The following is an 18,854-nucleotide window of genomic DNA, read 5'->3' on the forward strand; positions in this document are numbered from 1 at the left end:
ACTCTGTCACTTTGTCCGGTCTCGTACATGAGTAAGGACTCACCTCATTGTCTTCTCCTACCTTCCATGCATCTTTAGACCAACATTAATGAGCCAGTGATATTAAAAGATCAAATTCTGTACACAAGTTATTAATAAACCATACTATGTACATAAAAGTAGATGAGCCCAGAATATGAATGCAACACATTTAATTACACGTTAAGCGTTTTCCTCCCATAGAAACACGTTATTATAAAGAAAACGCTTAACATGGTCTATGTCTATGTCTATGGGAGGATGGCATTTTTCCACAAAAAATCCTTTAAATGGTATTCAATGCAAAACAAAAATGAAAAATATAGGCTCAGTAGCCTATAAAATAAACATACATTATGTTATAAAAGTCATAAAGCCTAAACAAATTTATTTAAAGCAAAACTGAAACCAGCGTTGGGCATTTATCTGTAATAGCCTAAGTGTTGTATTTGTTTAATAAACACTTAGCCTATTACAGATAAATGCCCAACGCTGGTTTCAGTTTTGCTTAAAATATAAAATATAAAAATGCACATATTAATAATAATAATAATATAAACAATGTTTATATTATTATTATTATTAATATGTGCATTTTTTTTTTTTTTATAAACTTGTTTATGTAGCCTATATCACCGCTTATGGGCAGGGGAATGGCTCTGAGTTTCGTTTGTTGGAAATATGAACTGAATTTAGAAATGCTTTTGAAATAAAAAACTTTGCGTTTAATAAAAAAAAAAATGTTTTAATGAAGATGGCGTTTGAGGTGGTAAAATACAGTATTTCCCTGTTCCCTGAATCAAGGGCTTAATATGAGGAAAACGAACGTGTAATTAAATGTGTTGCGTTCATATTCTGGGCACATCTAATTTTATATACATAGTATGGTTTATTAATTAGGTGTGTACAGAATTTGATCTTTTAATATCACTGTCTCATTAAGCCACATTAAGCATTAGAATGTCCTGCTACTATTTGCTTCAGCTTTTCGAACGTAGAAGTATAATAAAGGCATGATAGGCTATATACATTTTATGTGGATAAAATGTCCTTGTTAGGCCTAGAAAATATATTGTTTTAAAATAAAATCTCGTTATTACGGGAAAAGATGTCATTAAAATGACATAACATCTTGTTATTACGACACAATTGAGTGGAAAAAATAATATGTATGTGGCAGCAATGCATCACCGTAGTTTCATATATATGTGCAAATATACGTTTGTACGTGCAAGTGTTTCACATGTCTGCGCAAGTCTAATGTGAACACACGTCCCATCCGGCCTCCCATACTTTGAAGCTTCAGTGTCAAATGTAACATCACTATCTAGTCTCTCCTAGTCTCCAGTGTCTTCGTTGTCGTCTTCTTCGTCGTCCTGCAATCACTTACCTCTCTTCCCACACCGGTGTGTGCTTCCACCATCCTCCGCTCCATCATCCACGACCTCCTCAACCATCTAAACAGAAAAGACTGTCAGTATCTCCGTTCGTCATTACTCATAGACATTTACCTTTGGAATTTTTTTTTTTTTTTTTTTGGTCGAATTTGCTCTTAATTTTGAAGTCATTATTCATACTTTTCTGAATGAGGTACAGTAGTCAACATTTGAAGGATCAAAACCTTTCATTAAAGTTATACATGAGATTTGAACAATAGGCCTACCTGTTCTTGTCTTAGGACAAGTTCATCAAAGTTGTCCTAAGACAAGAACAGGTATTGTTCTAACTTCATGTATAACTTTAATGAAAGGTTTTGATCCACTTCAGATGTTGATTACTGTATAAAGTACAAAACATTTGCTGAATGTTTTAAGCATATTTAACAGCTATAGTTGCCAAAGGGCAATTCTGCGCAAAACTGTCACATCCATAACGCCAACTAAATACCATGGCATTGTGTTGGCGTTATGGATGTGACAGTTTTGCGTGGAATTGCCCCAAAGCAATATTTCTCATTTTGGTTTACTTAGTTAAAGTAGCCTACAAAAATAACTAAAACTAAATAAACTAAAACAATAAAACTATAGACACATAAACACACACACACACACACACACAAATAATTCAAATTATGAACTAAAACTATAATAGTATATCAATGATAGTAAAATGGCACTGAGCCAGTCCCTGCCCTCCCTGATTTGAATATCCCCTCCCCTCTCCCATCAGTTATATGAGCAGCGGTGAACACTGTTGCTCTATGAGAAAGAAGGAAACTCAGACTCATTCACACTGCATCTGCTTCAACATGAAGACCCTTCCTGTCAGTTTGCTCCTAGTGCTGGTGAGTTCGAGGCCTGTGTGATGTGATACAGCTTTAGCCATGTGTTTATGTTGCAGAAACTAAGTCTAGCACACTGTATAAAGTCAGGTGAAATCCAGGTTTATGTACAATGAGCTGAATAATGTTTGATTTCCATTGAATGATTAGCTGATGCGATTATTTGCCGTGTGTCTTATAGTAAAAACTGTATAGAGCATGTTTATTCAATTAGTTCTGTTGACTTGGACACGTTACCACTATTGGGTGTGGATGAAAAGTGTCTTTCATTCCTGTATGTCTTTGAGATCATGACACATGAACACGAGTATGTATATTTAAATATTGTTTATCCTTCCATATTATTATTTAATGGGGCTATCAGTAAATTAGCCTAATTATAATCAACACCTGCAAGTGTACACTTTGAAGAGTAAGAATTACAGAAGGTTACGTTAATTCAACTGTATTAAAACTAACTGCATATATGGTAATCAAATTGCACTTCCAAAAGTCATACATTTGTGAAAAAAGAAAAAAACTAAATGAATGAATAGCCTATACAAATTTATTTTAAGTATAGCCTGATAAATAAAACATAAAAAGCAAAGATCAGAACATTTAATGAACAAAACATGGCAGACAGTAGTCGAAAGCCGGACAATAAAGTTCGGTAAACGGAATCACTCCAGGAAACATCCACAAATCCAGAGGAGCAAAGAAACGAATGAGACTAAATAGCAGACAAATGAAATGAAAAACTAAACAGTGCAAGCGAGGCTACATTAGTCACATTAGAAAATGAAGTTGTAGGTTGTGTTTGAATAATTACGTATCTTATTTAGCTGAGGTAAATAAAACGCAATACTCACGTATCCTTGCTCGATGAAGAACGAGACAACACAATATGAGCCCAACGGGCGGTTGAAATTTAAAAGTCTGATTTTCGCGCTTCAGGGCAGTGACGAGTACATATGTAGTCCAGTGGTTGTCAAGACACCGTTGGCACAACCTTAAACAATGACCCTGAACGGTGGTTTAATGTCAACATTGTGACAACGCTGTAACAACCTTCACCACACAACGTATTTATAGCAACCTTTTGGCCATGTTGATAAAACGTTGTTAGAAGGTTGGGTGTTCTGTGTTTGCTGGGTATGTCCTCAAGCAATGTTAGAAAGTGAAACATCACAGAAGGTTTGATTTATTAATGTGAATGTTGGCCAAAAAAAAAGTGAAATTATAAATAAGATTCCTGTCAAACTATATGAAGGAACTTTCAACTGGACATAATAAAGAGTCCTTTATGCAACATAATTTATTCTTCACAAGTTCTCCTTTGGTGCAAATTAACTATGGCAATAAATCAAAAATGATTTTAATAAGCTTGTCAAAATCTTCTCAGCAAAATGTTTATATTTAAAGTATAGTCAAAGCAATTTGGGGACTGCATTACAAATTTTAAGGGGGGGGGGGGGGGGGGGGGGGTGTATTTGTATTAAAGTTTATGTAATCACATTCCAAAAATGAAATCCTTGTAGAGGATTAGATTATATGGCATTTTAAAATACTAGTTACTTTTTTATTGATTACATGATTACTTAATATTCACAAAATGGCTGTAAATTATTAAAAATGCATTATTGTCCTTAATTATTCTTTTTATCTTTTTATCTTCCGATCCAAAAAAGCCTATTGCTTATATATGTTCAGACGGCCACTAGTCAGGCGAGTATAATTAAATGGACTTTTGAGAGACCGAAAAAAATAGAAAAAAATGCAGAGAAAATATATATATTTTTAGTTAGTGCTTCATTTTGATTGTTTTAATTTTAATATGTTTCATTTCTTTTAATTTAGCATAAGATTTAATTTGTTATTATTAACTTTTCATCAGTTTACGAACCCCCTGCATTTTCTTCACAAATAGATTGGGAAATAATGCAATAATGTAATGTTTCATGCACTTAATGTTGTTCAAAACAGAAAATATAAACATTTTTCTTTCTCTTTGTATTTTTTTCTTTTTATCAGCATGATAAAGGATTTTACTCAAATCAATGTGATAAACGAGTTAGGTCCAAAGTAACCTAAAAGTAATCAGATTATATTGCGTGTAATGTGATAGATTATGTTACTAACTAAAACAAATTTCATGTCATTTGTATTCAGTGATGGACTACAATTTGTAAGTAATCTACCCAGCACTGAAGGTAATGAAAATGTAGGCAAAATAGGACGTTATGGCCGGAATTCATGAGATTCACGTATTGACATAACCTTTATAACAACTTTCATAACATTATTTATAACTTCTTTATTCACTTCTTTTTAACTCAGTTTACCTGGACCGTGTGTGCGTGGGCTGACAGGCGAAGACAGAAGCGTGCATGGATCATTGATTCTTTCTCTATTGAGGAAGAAAACCCTGGTCCATTTCCATATATCCTAGGCCAGGTGAGCGGAGTTAGAAACAGTTACCTGTTTTGTCGTTCAATTCCATTTCATTTTTATAGCGTTTTTCACATTACATATGTGTACAAGTACTGGATTAGCATGATTATGTGAACACTTAAGTGTGCATGTTGTTTGTGTTTCAGATTGAACTTGAAAGGGCTTATTTAGTCAGATACCATCTAAAAGGTCAGGGTGTTGATTTAGAGCCAATGGGTATTCTCAATATTGATGAAGAAGGTAATGTTTTAGTATATGGAAAGGTGGACTTTGAAAATAAACAAGGAATTAAATTTCTCAGAGTAAGTACTCCCTTATAAACAAATCAATCATTGCATAATAGCATTGAAATTCATGTAAATACACTGCAAAAAAGGCTTGTATATTGACATGCGCTGGCCTCAATTACAGTCGACATTTGAAGCAAAAGACAAATCAACCAATGAAGTGGAGACAAGGCTCGGGGTTCATATCAAAATATTGGACATAAATGATCACGCTCCAAAATTTCAGGAGTCGGTCTACCAAGTGACTGTGGATGAGTCACATTCTCAAGGTAACCCAGTTTAGTTTAATTTATTTATGAAATTGTAAAATTAAATGATTAGGTCACCCACAACAAGGCATTTGACATTTTTTTTAATGTCGTTGCAGACCACTATATAATATTTTCTCTTATTAGAGAAAATTTCTTTTTCAAATTATTAGAATTGTTACACATGACACAACAATTATTTATTTATTTTTACAATCAAAGTTCAAATTAATTTGAGGCATTGTAACTTATTATTTAAGTTATTACAAGACATGAGAGCAAGATTTTTAATGAATAGCCTAAACAACTTATTTTGGTCGGTGTCTCGCGCCCAGCTATTGTTAAAGATACTTATTATAAAGTGTAAAGTGTAAAAAAAAAAAAAAAAAAAAAAAAAAATTTCCTAAGTGCAATGACCCTGGTTATAAGATTGGATTCTGTAATACAGCAGTAAAAACAGCATACAGGTTTGAAACAACATAAGGGTGAATAAATAAGGACTGGGTGAAATATTCTTAAATATTGAATAAATTATTTGAGGGTGAAGAAATTACTTTACATTCATCTAGCACTTTTTTTCTAGGTGAAACAGTAGTGACAGTACTGGCATCTGATGAAGATGATTCAAGAACAAACAATGGAACATTTGATTTAACAATCAAGTCTGTCACACCAACACCAGATAATGTTACATTTTATATTCAGCAGAAAAAAGACACAAATCAGCAACAACAACAATTTGGGGCAATTTATTTTAATGGGTGTTTGAACTATGAGGTATGAAACTAATTTCTTTCATTGGTAATAATAAGCCACTTTTGTACCTTTACCTGTTTGGCATGCATTGCTTTATGTGCTTTATAAATATTTCTCCATTCCTACACAAGAAATCTTCTACTAAATTAATCTTTTCCAGAAAGCTCAGAAATATACAATCCTGGTTGAAGCAAAGGACAAAGGGGAAAAGATACAATTATCAAGTACAAGTACAGTGATAATCAATATTTTGGACAAAAACAACAATCTTCCAGAGTTCTCTGGCAAAACAGTAGGTTTCATATTGGACGGGAAGTTTCCAAGTTTTGATGCTTGCTATTGTTGGTTTTTTTTTTGTTTGTTTTTTTTTTTAATGGTAGGCATATTGGTCTATAAAACCCAACCAAATATTTGACTTGTGTTTCAGGGACCTGGAAAGGTCAGGGAGCGAGAAACTGGGGTTGAAGTTCTGCGACTGCAAGTAACAGACAAAGACACCCGTGGTTCAGAAGCCTGGAAAGCCAAATACACTATCCATGGAGATAAAAAAGAGCAGTTCAAAATTGAAACAGACCCTAAAACAAACGAGGGGATTTTAACAGTTGTTAAGGTATGCATATGGTTGACGTTTTTATTGTGTCAGCGTGCCCAAAGGTTGAGTCAGTGTTGCTGGTTTAGGCTGGTTATGATGCTCAAACAAACAGAAAATGTTTTGATTGCGCCAGAACCAGTTTGCACTGAAATACCTTGTCGTTATATTGTTGCCTCTGCTGGGATTGGAGCTATTTTGACATAAAAAAAAGGATATGAAAATATGTATGCATACATTCATCTCGACACTTCTCTGAACTCTCTTTATTTTTTGCCTCATTCCAAACACCAAGCAAATGGACTACGAGGAGCAAACATACCAAAGTCTATTCATCAGTGTGCAGAACGAACTTCCTTACTTTTCATGTAAGGTCAAAAAGCAAGTAGAGAATGCCAAGTGGGAGGTCGACGTTATACCCCAAAACTCTGGTATGAGTGTTGAAAACCTCTATAATACCATTCCAGTGACCATTTATGCTGAAGATGTCAACGACCCTCCGGTATTTAGACCCCCTGTTAAACACGTTCACATAATGGAGAACATAGCAGCAGGAACAAGTCTTACAACCTTCACTGCTAAAGACATGGATGGAAGCCATATAAACACATTTAAGTATGAGAAGCTTATAATATGTGTAAAACTAATGCCACTGTAGTTTATTGGCGGTACAGGATCACATATAAACACAGGTGAATTCATCTGGTATTTCTTTGATTCTCAGATTTGTTAAAGGTGAAGATATTGATGGATGGATAACTGTTGATGCAAAGACTGGACAAGTATCCACGAATACAATTCTGGACAGAGAGTCGCCATTTGTGATAAACAGCACCTATAGAGCAACCCTATATGCTGTGGATGATGGTAAGATGACGGTTTTTAAAGAAATTAATACTTTTATTCAGCAAAGATGCATTAAATTGATCCAAAGTGACAGTAAAGACAATTTTAATACAAAAGATTTCTATTTCAAATAAATGCTGTTCTTTTGAACTTTTCATCAAAGAATCCTGAAAAAGTTATCACTGTTTCCACAAAAATATTAGGCAGCACAACGGTTTTCAACATTGATAATAATCAGAAATGTTTCATATTAGAATGATTTCTGAGGATCAAGAGACACGGAAGACTGGAGTAATGATGCTGCAATTACAGCGTTGCATCACAGGGATAAATTGGAATATTATTGCACAATGCTACTGCTTTTATTGTATTTCTGATCGAATAAACGTAGCCTTGGTGAGCATAACAGACTTAAGAGAAATCTGACTGACCACAAACTTTTGAACAGTAGTGTACTTCTAACTATTATAGATATTCTCATATTCTGAAGTATACCTGGACAAGGAAGTTATTTTACTTTATTTACAAACTTATTTACAAATTAAATTTAATGAAGTAATTAACCACACAGAGTCCAACATTAACATCTGTTTAGCGGAAAATGCATGAAAAAAATTAGTTAGCCAGTTAGTCTTGTGTAACCAGACTTACGATAATGGCATAAAGTCAGTGTCAGAAATGTTAGGGTGATACAACTGTCCTCTTATCATAATGAAGAAAGCTAAACTCATGGATGGCATTATCATGTTTTGTACTCCAAATGAATTTCTGTTTACCCCATGTCTCCGACTGGCAGGTGTCCCACCGCTGACAGGCACTGGAACTCTATTTATTCACCTGAATGATCAAAATGATAATGTACCAATGCTGGAAGTGAACACAGTCAACATGTGCCTGGATACAGAGCCCACAGTGGCCAATATCACAGCTGTAGACCTGGACCTTCCTCCATACAGTTCACCTTTCCACTATGAGCTTTTAGGAGATGTTAAGGACAAATGGAGAGTTGAACCAACCTATGGTAATGTCACCTTCTACTTCACTCATCCCAGTCCACCCTACACAATTCCTCACTTAATGTCCTGTTTCAATCTGGAAAACACATCACAGAAGAAAATTAAGTTATGAACAGTGTTATGTTATATTACTCTAGGCAAATAATGCCAGAGATCTCTTAGAAAGACAGCACTCTTCCACCACCTCTTTGAGATTGTGTTTCTGTATCTTTTAGCAGTAATACTAACACATCTTTTTCTCTTGAAGGCACAACAGTGAGTGTTGTAAAAGAACACAGTGTGTATTCAGGTCATCACCTCCTCCAGATCAAGATATCAGACCAGCAGGGATTATACTCCATCCAAAACCTGTCGGTCACAGTGTGTGACTGCTCTATCGCTCACAACTGCCATGTCAGGATGGCTCGGATGGCTCAAATGGGACTTGCTGCAGCCTGGATCGTTGTTCTTACAGTTCTGATCTTCATAGGTAATGCAGTGATTTACAATGTTTTGATGGTATTAACAGTCCAAATAGATGATGAAGGATTTCGCAAACAGTTTCATAATACTAAAAACCCATCCTTCTGTACAAGTCAATCCAACCATTAAAGGTGTGGTAAAACAACAAATAATTATGTGGAAGCCTATAGAAACCGGTTTTTGAATGACATATGCTTTTGAGAATTACACTTCCATTTTATTGTTTCAGACCACCAAAGATGGTGAATCATAGTGGAAAAGTTTGTGCACTAGCGTACACTTATGAGAATCTCATGTTGATCCAGTCATACGTGACTCTAATCAATGACATACCTGTCACGCTTTGGCTGACGAAGCAGACAGACAAAGTTTGATTCCAAAATATGATAAAGCTTTAATGTACACAGGCAGGTGAACAGGACGCAACAGCGTTTATAACATAGACACAAACAATAACCGACAAGGGACTAAACTGAACGGTTTGCTTTGTTATTCTCACAAAATGATCTTGCTCGATTGTGCACAGATTGTTTGGCAATCCCCGCTGCGTTTCATCTGCATGGATTAATCTGACTTAAACGACTGATTGGTTATTCAGGGTCTCTCATCAGGGGAATATCCAACAGTATTGAGGTGAATATTAGTAGAACTTTTAAGTCAACCAGGGTACTCATTACCATCTTACTGGGTCGCATGGTGTTTGTATGTGATTTCTAGGCCTAATCTTAAGAACGCTCACTGGTTTACCAGAGTATTGTGTTTGGTTGCTGTGATAACATTTGGACCTCCCTGTCAAGTGGTGATTCTTGTTTCTTGTTCCTTCTAATACATGTGTTCATGTATATAAGAGAACTGCCCCTCGCCACCGTTGATGCTGCAGGGTCTGTGACAGTCCATTTTTCAGTCTCTTATATACAACATTGGAGGGACATTACAAACAATGTGCGGCTCCTCGATACACTAGAAAACGTATATTGTCATCAAGTCAGTAACAGACCCCTGTTATGTACATGTATTGGCCCACAGTAGTTTGGGACCTTTGCCAGGCTCTTGCTTCAGATCCACCCCAGGGGCTTCCATTCAAAATATTTTCTTGTTCAGTAACAGGGTGAGAATTTCAGACCAATCCTCTACCTCAGATGCTTGAACAGTCACCTCAAACATCTTCCTTTCTGCATGTTATGTTGTGTGGTAGATGTATTGCGTGCTGTTGAACCTGGCATGTGGTTCACCTTCTAAACCTAAATGATGCATATTTGCACATCCAGATTACATTCAGACATTCCAGGGCAGAACATACCAATACTGTGTCCTTCCCTTTAGACTTTCTCTCTCCCCATGTGCGATCACACAATGTATTCAGGTAGCATTGGAAGTTACCAATGCAGTGGGGTGGCCTGTTGATTCTACACATCGACAAGCAGCCAACAACAACACACTGCACTTACTGAAGCATGTTGCAGCCTCAGGGCTGAAGATGAATCTGCAGAAAAGCTGTTTGTTCTTCATCTGTCAATGTGTTTTCTGGGTATGCACCTGGATTCCAGATCAATGAGGGCAACTCACACAGTGAACAAAAGGTGGTAGCAAGGTTCCAAGTTTCCAGAAACCCTACATCGAATTCCCATGACTGAACTGCTGCCTCAGCAGTGGTTACACCTGCTGCCATTTCAATGCTGGTTAATAGCGTTAAAGGTACAAGTGAAAACAGAAAATACCACATTAGTGTTTCTCATCGATCTTCAGCATTGTTGCTTCTTGCAGACAGACACCTCATGTCAATTAGAGCAATGCACATTCCTGGTCAGAACAAGAGTGTGGCGGATTCCCTTTCTCGCCTGAGCTCAGTGGATAGGTGTCTCCACAGACCAGTGGTTTGATCAATTTGGGAGAGATATGGGATGGTGTCAGTGGACCTCTTTGCCAGCAGGACAAGAACACATTGTTCCCTATAGTTGAGCAGAATCAAGTACTTGTTCGAGTACAAGCCCTAGCTCACGTGTGGCCAGATCTCCTGCTATATGCTTATCCTCCTCTTCCACTGATCTGGGCGGTTCTGAGACGTGTGCAGGAGAGACAGCACAGGCTAATACTAATAGCTTCCTACTGTCCAACAATGTTTTTGTTCAGTCTCCTGTTAACCCTGACAACTGCTCCACCTCATCCATTGCTGGTTCAGAGACTTATTGTCTCAGATGGTTGGGACAATATGCCACCCATTTCCGGAGAGATTGAAGTTGTGTGGCTGGACCTTGGGGCTACGGTACTGACTAAATCAATGCAAGATTCTCTGTATGGTACATAAACACTCAACCTTTCCACTATGACTAACCATTTCTGGCGGTCTTTAACTGTTAATCGAACCACAGTTGCACCAAGGTAAACAGAAATTCTCTCTTTTTTCAGCAATGTGCTTGATGGTCCTTCTGATCTCCTGCAAGGCAGAAAGAAAAATGATTAAAATTGACGATGGAATTGGTTGTCTCATCAAAACAAATACGGAAAATCCAGGAACAGACTGCGTGGTAATTTCATCACACAACCCACAGTAATATTTGAATTGGTGCATTTTATTCATTTTTAGGCAACACTTTACAACAAGGTTCTATATGTCAACATTATGTAATAAAATGTAATAATGAACAGTTCTTTTACAGCATTTGTTCATTTAATGGTAATTTTTCTTATTGCTATATACTTTAATTTTTTCCTGTGATCAAAGCTGAATTTTCATCATCATTACTCCAGTCTTCAGTGTCACATGATCCTTCAGAAATCAGTCTAATATGCTGATTTGATGCTCAAGAAACCTCTAATGAAACCTTTTAATGAAAAGAAAACATTTATTTGAAATTGAAAGATTTTGTAACATTGTAAAGGTTTTGGTCATTTTTGGTCAATTTAATATGTCCTTGCTGAATAAAAGTAGTAATTTATTTCAAATTAACCCAAAACTATTGAAAAGTACATGTACTTGATGTGACATTTTTTGACAAGACTGAAATTATGCATAGTTCTTGTTATTTGAAGAATATAATTGCAGTAACGTGATATCTGTAGGAAACACTGTAAAATAAAATGTTACCACATTAACTTTATAGATTTGTAAATGCTGTAAAAACTATTGTTCATAGTACATGCTACCTAATTCATTAACAAATAATAATGAACCGAAACTTATTGTAAAGTGTAAAATACTGATAAGTGTAACTCATATTTATATAAAACATTCATTGTTACCTTGAATGATTGTTTTAATTTAAATCATCAGGATGTCTTCACAAAGGTTCCTTCCAGTATAGGCATTCAGAAAACAGGTTCTTCCAATGTAAAAGCCAGCTTTAAGTTGTCTACAAATGTAAATTCAAGCCACAAGCTCACATCACAAACCGTGAGTAACCGTGACCAGATGTTCATACGCTCAATAAATAGGGTGAGTATTACAACCACAGCAAGTTTCCAATGTTTTGGTCATTTCATTGGTTTTGTGATGGACTGTTTCTGCTATGTGTGTTTTCTAGCGTTCCACAAGATCATACAGAGAAAGTTTCAAAGTAAGAATGAAGTGACAGTAATAATTAATAACATATGCAAACATTAGCTCAGCTCAGCCTTTCTTACATTATAATCTGTGTTTTTTTAAGCAGAGTTCGAGTATCAGATCAAGTGCTTTTTACGGCAATGCGGCTTACCTGAGCAACAGCCTTGCTGGTATCATCAACGAGGTGATTTTATGCTTCTTTCAACATAGACTACTAATCAGAGGATTGGACATGATGTACTCATTCTTTATCATTAATAATTTAGAAGCATTTAGAACCTTTAGATCATAAGAAACATGTCCAAATGTTTGACAGGATGGTCAACCATTTTCATTGCGCTTTCCTTCCCCCCTTCTTCTCTATAGAAACTACTTGCTCTCCAAACCCGTGATGAGGAGTTTGTTGTTTATGAGCCTCACTGCTACGCGGATGAAGGACAAGCTATGGACAATGCCGAACTGGATGCACTCTCTATTCCAGAGAATGACTTTCATCCAGAGATGCTTATCAATCTGGACAACAGGTTCTGTCGACTAGCAATGATTTCCAGACCTGACCTGATGTAAAGGTAACAGTTATCTCAAGAAGTGGAGCAGATTTTTTTGAAAACGAGATACTGAATGAAAACTTGAAATAAAAAATATTGATACAGAATATTGGATGATCAGCGCTGCTGAGTCAAACATTCAGGACAAATGGAACAAGGGTCTTCAAAGACCATTTTTTCTACTGTTTAATAGTGTTCATGTTTTAGGTAAGCTCAGGTTTTTGGTTTTGGGTCAGTGGTAATAATTTTTTTTTGTCTTGTTTTCTGTTGGCTGCAGGAGAAAATTCAGAAAGAAATATCATGTTCCAAAATATTATGATGATGTCATCGGTGTAATTGAATGTTGTACATTCTATGGTGATTTTTTTTTTTACTTGAATTTTATAGTATAAATCATACATTTGAATGGAGTCTGTATGTTAAATGTGTTTAAATAATTGCAGACATTTAACATAAAAATAAAAAATTTCAGTAATGCTTTTATCTGAAATAAAATTTTAAAAATGCATGGGCGGATGGTGATAATTCAGTTTTTGTTGCTGATAAGCATGTTTGAAGACAATATCTACTGTGACTGTGTTATGCAAAAACCTGTGACATATCTGGGTCTGTTGTTCCCTTGAGTGCAACATTTGTCAGCTAGAAAACAAGCGCTCCTGGTTTAGGTGTTTTTTTGAGACATTGTTGTAAAAAATGTTTGACTGTGACAATTTATTTGTAAATGTACATTGACATATGCTTGACAATAAATCCTTAATAAAACTCAGTATTTAATCTACTAAAAGCAGAATGAATGGTTTTATTCTTTGGGAACTGCAAAAGTTATGTTTTATTTTGACAAGTCCCTTGACCTGTTCAACCTGTTTTTCAACCTATGATCCCAACATGCAGCACTTTTACTTGCCAGACAGTCACCGCTTCATATTTGTACGTCTTATCGCTGTCCCACAGCTAGTTTCCTACCTGTCACTTGGTAACCTTTAGGGGGGTGTTTTAACCACTAAGGCCATGTCCACATTAATACATTTTCGTTTGAAAGCGTATATTTTTCTCTCCGGTTTGTCCTTCCGTCCACACTGCATTTTTATTTATGAAAACGAAGCTTTTTTGAAAACGCACTCCAAAGTGGATACATTTGAAAACGCCGTTTTCGCGTTGTAGTGCGGACTGTGAAACCAGTGGTATTTAAAAACGATTACGTAAATTTAGTCATGTGACGCATATTGTACCAATAGATATTCATGTTTATTACCAGTATTGTGCCTGGTATGTTCTATTCACTTTTACACTGCTGCTAAAAATATTCTACATTGCACACTCTTCATATCACAGTGCTGCAAAGATGACAGAATTTACTCACATTTGCTGTCCTGCGGCAATACATGAGAGCAGTGTCAGCGTTTTAGACCAAACATATGGTGACTGCGTGCGACCTGGACCGCATCAGTGAATGGTGAGATATTTTACTAAATAAAGTCAGAAGAATTGCGCGATAACTTCATTATTTATTTTTCCATCTGAATCATATCAGTGATCTTTTGTGGGGTTTTACGCATGCTCAGTAAGGTGAATTTAGCGGTTTCAGGCGTTTTTCAAAAGTTTCTCATCCACACTGAAACGTCCGAAAACGCTACTGTGGACAGAGAACGTTTATAAACGAAAACGCCGTTTTCAAATGTATCCGGATTAATGTAGACGTAGCCTAAGTGTCACCGTTGTGTTCTGTTTAGTTTGTTTTCATTGGACCTGTCTGCCTGTCTTCATGTCACGTATCATCATCATTATCAGTTCTTCTTCTTCTTCTTTCGGAGTTTTATGGCGGTTGGCAAACCAGCTAAATGGTGCATTTACCGCCACCAACTGGACAGGAGTGTGAAGCGTTAATCATTATCAGTTCATCTGTATCACCTGGGTTTAGTTCATCATCATCATCATCATCATCATCATCATCTACATCACCTGTGTTCTGTTAATCAGTGTTCATCTGTGTTAGTATTTAAGTTCCTTCAGGTCAGTCAGTCCTTGTCTGTTCTCCATTGTATTTTAGGTGTGTGTGAGAGAACCTTCTGCCTGTCTGTACATTTTTGAATTATATTATTAGTAAATATTTTGCATTGGAACTTTTGACTCCTCATCTTCTTCTGCCTGCACCGCACCTTGACAGAAGAATGGACTGCCCAAAATGAACGATAGGGTCAGAATGATCGTCCTTGCTCAGGAGAGCCAAAACTTTCTTACTTTTGCCCTGGATTTTTGCTGCCTTGTTGTCACCAGCGCCCTCGACGACGAGAGCCTGTGCACCTTGTTCTGGATTGGGGCCACATTTAACCATCAAATCGACCTCCCAGACACCACCGGACTGGAAAGAGACCATCATCCAGTGTCTGGAGAGCGTTGTGCCTTGATCCGGAACACAGCTAGACCCAGGGAATCCTCACGTCATGCCTGACCAGCCTGAGCCTGTTCACATCATGCCAGCAGAACCAGAGTCTCGTCCCGCCGAGACCGCCCGTCCAGACCGCCCGTTACACTGTCATAGAACACATCCGATCTGTGTCACATGTGAGCGAAAAATCAGAATTGGGTCACATTTCACTGACAATGTAAACGAGGCCTAAGAGAGGCGACAAGTCCGATGAGAGAGTCCGAAAGGAACCATTTGCAAAGTGTGAGAGAACGCAAAAGCATTGAAAAATATTTTTTCCTCCTATTCCATATATTAATCCTAATCCTAATGCCTGTTAATTCCACGTCTTTTTACTGTTATAGCAAAAGGCTCGATGGAGATGGCAAAAAGAAGAGGAGAAAGGGGTGAACCTTGTCTTGATATGCTAAATGGTTTTGAAACCATATTATTTGTCAACACTTCTGCTGTAGGCCTATTATAGTAACGTAACTCACTTGCAGTACACTTCACCAAACCCAAATCTAGGCAACAAATCAAACAAATAAGATCATTCAACCCTATCAAATGCCTTTTCGGCATCCAATGATAGTAGGAGTATCGCGTTCACTCCTCTGTTCATGAAGAATATTTAGGGCTCTTCAAACATTATGAAATCCTTGCCTGCGTTGTATGAAACCATTTTGATCCTCTCTTATTAAATTTGGTAGAATGCCTTCTAACCTCTTAGCTAGAACTTTGCATAATATTTTTGTAACGGAATTTAACAAGCTAATTGGCTGCACATTTTCACACTTTGTGTTTGATTTTCCTGGTTTTGGTAATAATGTGATTAAAGCTCCTCGCATTGATCTAGGAAGAAGGCCTTGATGATAGGCCTCCACTATCATTTCCAAAAAGGGGGTTAATACCGCTTCTTTTCTTTTTCTTTTTTTTACTTATAAATTTCTATCTGGGCCCGCAGCTTTTCCTGGTTTCATAGAATCAATGGCTTTTCCAATATCTTGTAATGTGAGGTCTTCATCCAATTCGTTTTTTTTCTTCAAATGAAATCTGTGGTATATTTAGACTCTCTAAAAATTGTGTCTGTGTATCCAAATTGAATGAGCACTCTAATCTATAGAGTTTTTTATAATAAATTCTAAATGCTTCATTGATCTCTATAGGTCAACTATAGTTCCTGTTGAACTTTCAATTACTATGATGGTATACTCTGTTTGTTGTTGTTGGATTTGCCATGCAAGTAACCGACCAGTTTTATTTCCATATTAATTAAAAAAAAATTTCAACCTCAAATCTTTTGAAGCTGCTCTAGCCGATAATTCATTATATCGGGACCGGAGTAATAATAATTTCTCATTTGCTTCTACTACATCTCTAGTTTTCTGGAAAATATAATTTTCTAACTTTTTGATCTGATCTTCTAATTGTTTCATTTCTTGCCTAGACCTTCTGGCTTTTGAACTGCAAAAAACAAATAATATGTCCTTGAATAAAAAGTTTTAAATGCTTCCCATCTAATACCAGCAGATGTTTCAGAATGATTAATTTCAAAATACAGATCAATTTGTTTATTCATATATTCTAGAAACTCTGGATCCCGAAGCCATCCTATCTGAAAGCACCATCTAGGGGGGTTATTTATGAATTTTGTAGTTTTGTATGATAAGGATACCGCTCAAATATGATCAAATATGATTATGCTGTGATATATACAATCTGTTATTTTGTTAAGCAGTTGTACCGATATTAGAAAATAATCTATACGTGAGTATGTCTGATGCATACCAGAGTAACATGAATATGATACTGCTGCTGGGTTAAGATCCCTCCAAACATCTAATAAATGAAGGTCTTTCATAAATTCCTGTATCAACTTCCTAGCTTTAGTATGCGTTTTATCAATCCCTGAGGAACGATCTTTAGTAGGATCTAGTACACAATTCTTATCCCCTGCTATAAGATAGTATCCAGGCAAACTAGGAGTTAGCAAAAGCAAATCATTAAAAAAACTGGGGTTGTCATCATTTAGACCATAATATACATTAATTAATTTGATCTTTTCTGAAAAAATGGTACACTGTAGCATAATATCTTCCTACTCCTCGTGCATTAGAAATGTGACAGGCAGCAAAAACTTGCCCTAGCCATCTCCGACGAATCCTAATTGTCTCACTTTTTACCATGTAGGTTTCCTCAAGAAAAACTATTTGTGCCTGTAATTGTTTGATCCGTCCATTACCTGCTTTATTTTTTTTTTTTTATATTACCCAGTCCTCTACAATTCCAGGTTAAAAATTTCACACTCCCCCATAATCTTTTACATTTCCTATTAGGAGGCAAGTTCCCTTTTATAGACACACAAACCTTAAATACTGAGAAGCAAAAAACACAAATAAAAACAATCATGAACAAAACACCTATTAATACACATTCAACAACATCCCCGTTTTCCCCAGTAGCGTCCATGCTACTGCATTTAAACCCCACCCCTTACACAACCATGAGGAACTATCAGGTACTTAAATCTATTTATTATCACAACCCTCAAGTTGTAACAAGTAGACGAGCAGGGTAGATGCTCCTGTGTTTACTGATTCCTCTCTCTCTCACACCATCATAAGCTCTCTGACTACTGTGAACTTCAGCAGAAACATCTGGATGAAAACGAAGAGTGTGCTCCTTATATGAAACCGTCCCCTTGGACCTGGCCACTCTCAGCACCTGTTCTTTTTGTCTGAAGTTCAAGAACTTCATTATTAGTGTTCTTGATGATGTACTGGCATCTCGTCTTGTGTTCTGGTCACCTAGGTTTCGTTGTGTACCCACTCTATATGCTATGCGCTCTATGACTAAAGATGTGCTCGAGTCCATTTCCAATATTTTTGGAATCCAGGCCTCTAAAAACGCACACGCATCGTCGTTTCCTTCTTCTTTTTCCGGCAAACCCACCAACCTTAGGTTGTTCCTTCTGTTTCTGTTTTCCATGTCGTCAACCTTGTCTGTTAGTTTTTTAACTTGTGACTCAAGCGAGTTCATGTGAGCTCAGAGTTGAACGATTTCATCCTCCACTCAAGAGATGCGTTCCTCTGCCTCTTTCACTCGCTCCTTCACCTCTTTGATTGCTGACATAACACCGTCGATTTTGCTTGTAACTCATTTGTCCATTAATTAAATGGCTTGTAAAACATCTGCATTGCTGGGGTTCAACTCGACTCATGTTTTAGCTGATAAACTGAAACAAAACTTCAACATTGATCCAGGCTTGATCAGTTGGCTGATGGACTTCTCAACAGAGCGGCCTCAGCGAGTCAAGGTGAATGGGGTCCAATCGGATGTTCTTTTGTCATCAACCGGATCTCCGCAGGGCTGTGTCCTGTCGCCACTTTTATTTGTCCTGTATACTAATGACTGTCAGAGCAGCT

General features: G+C 36.7%; 1 protein-coding gene across 3 annotated transcripts; it reads left to right on the top strand.

The window, feature by feature from the left end:
- The first annotated feature begins 2,224 nt into the window (after nt 1-2,224).
- Nucleotides 2,225-13,813, top strand: LOC311302865 (cadherin-like protein 26). Of its 3 annotated transcripts, XM_084428983.1 has the most exons (17): nt 2,225-2,302; nt 4,619-4,735; nt 4,879-5,034; nt 5,144-5,288; nt 5,851-6,044; nt 6,184-6,315; nt 6,451-6,633; nt 6,908-7,227; nt 7,337-7,479; nt 8,255-8,479; nt 8,722-8,943; nt 11,343-11,461; nt 12,208-12,369; nt 12,458-12,490; nt 12,584-12,661; nt 12,844-13,046; nt 13,303-13,813. In XM_084428983.1, exons 1-16 carry the CDS (start codon nt 2,267-2,269, stop codon nt 13,042-13,044), a joined length of 2,466 nt encoding a protein of 821 aa, XP_084285109.1. In that variant the 5' UTR covers nt 2,225-2,266; the 3' UTR covers nt 13,045-13,046; nt 13,303-13,813. The 3 variants fall into 3 exon arrangements, with proteins under 3 accessions (XP_084285109.1, XP_084285107.1, XP_084285108.1); XM_084428981.1 differs by having other exon boundaries at nt 12,581-12,661; nt 12,844-13,805; XM_084428982.1 differs by having other exon boundaries at nt 12,844-13,804.
- Nucleotides 13,814-18,854: the final 5,041 nt, after the last annotated feature.

This window comes from Rutilus rutilus (assembly GCF_951802725.1).
Source record: "Rutilus rutilus genome assembly, chromosome: 13".
In the NCBI taxonomy this organism is placed as follows: domain Eukaryota; kingdom Metazoa; phylum Chordata; class Actinopteri; order Cypriniformes; family Leuciscidae; genus Rutilus; species Rutilus rutilus.

What these genes read in the sequence shown, in the direction of transcription:
- LOC311302865 (XM_084428981.1), top strand. Translation starts at nt 2,267, where the DNA reads ATGAAGACCCTTCCTGTCAGTTTGCTCCTAGTGCTG. An exon ending in TTCCATATATCCTAGGCCAG is followed by an intron (nt 4,736 to 4,878) that starts GTGAGCGGAGTT and finishes TTTGTGTTTCAG; the next exon opens with ATTGAACTTGAAAGGGCTTA. An exon ending in ATCCAGGAACAGACTGCGTG is followed by an intron (nt 11,462 to 12,207) that starts GTAATTTCATCA and finishes TTAAATCATCAG; the next exon opens with GATGTCTTCACAAAGGTTCC.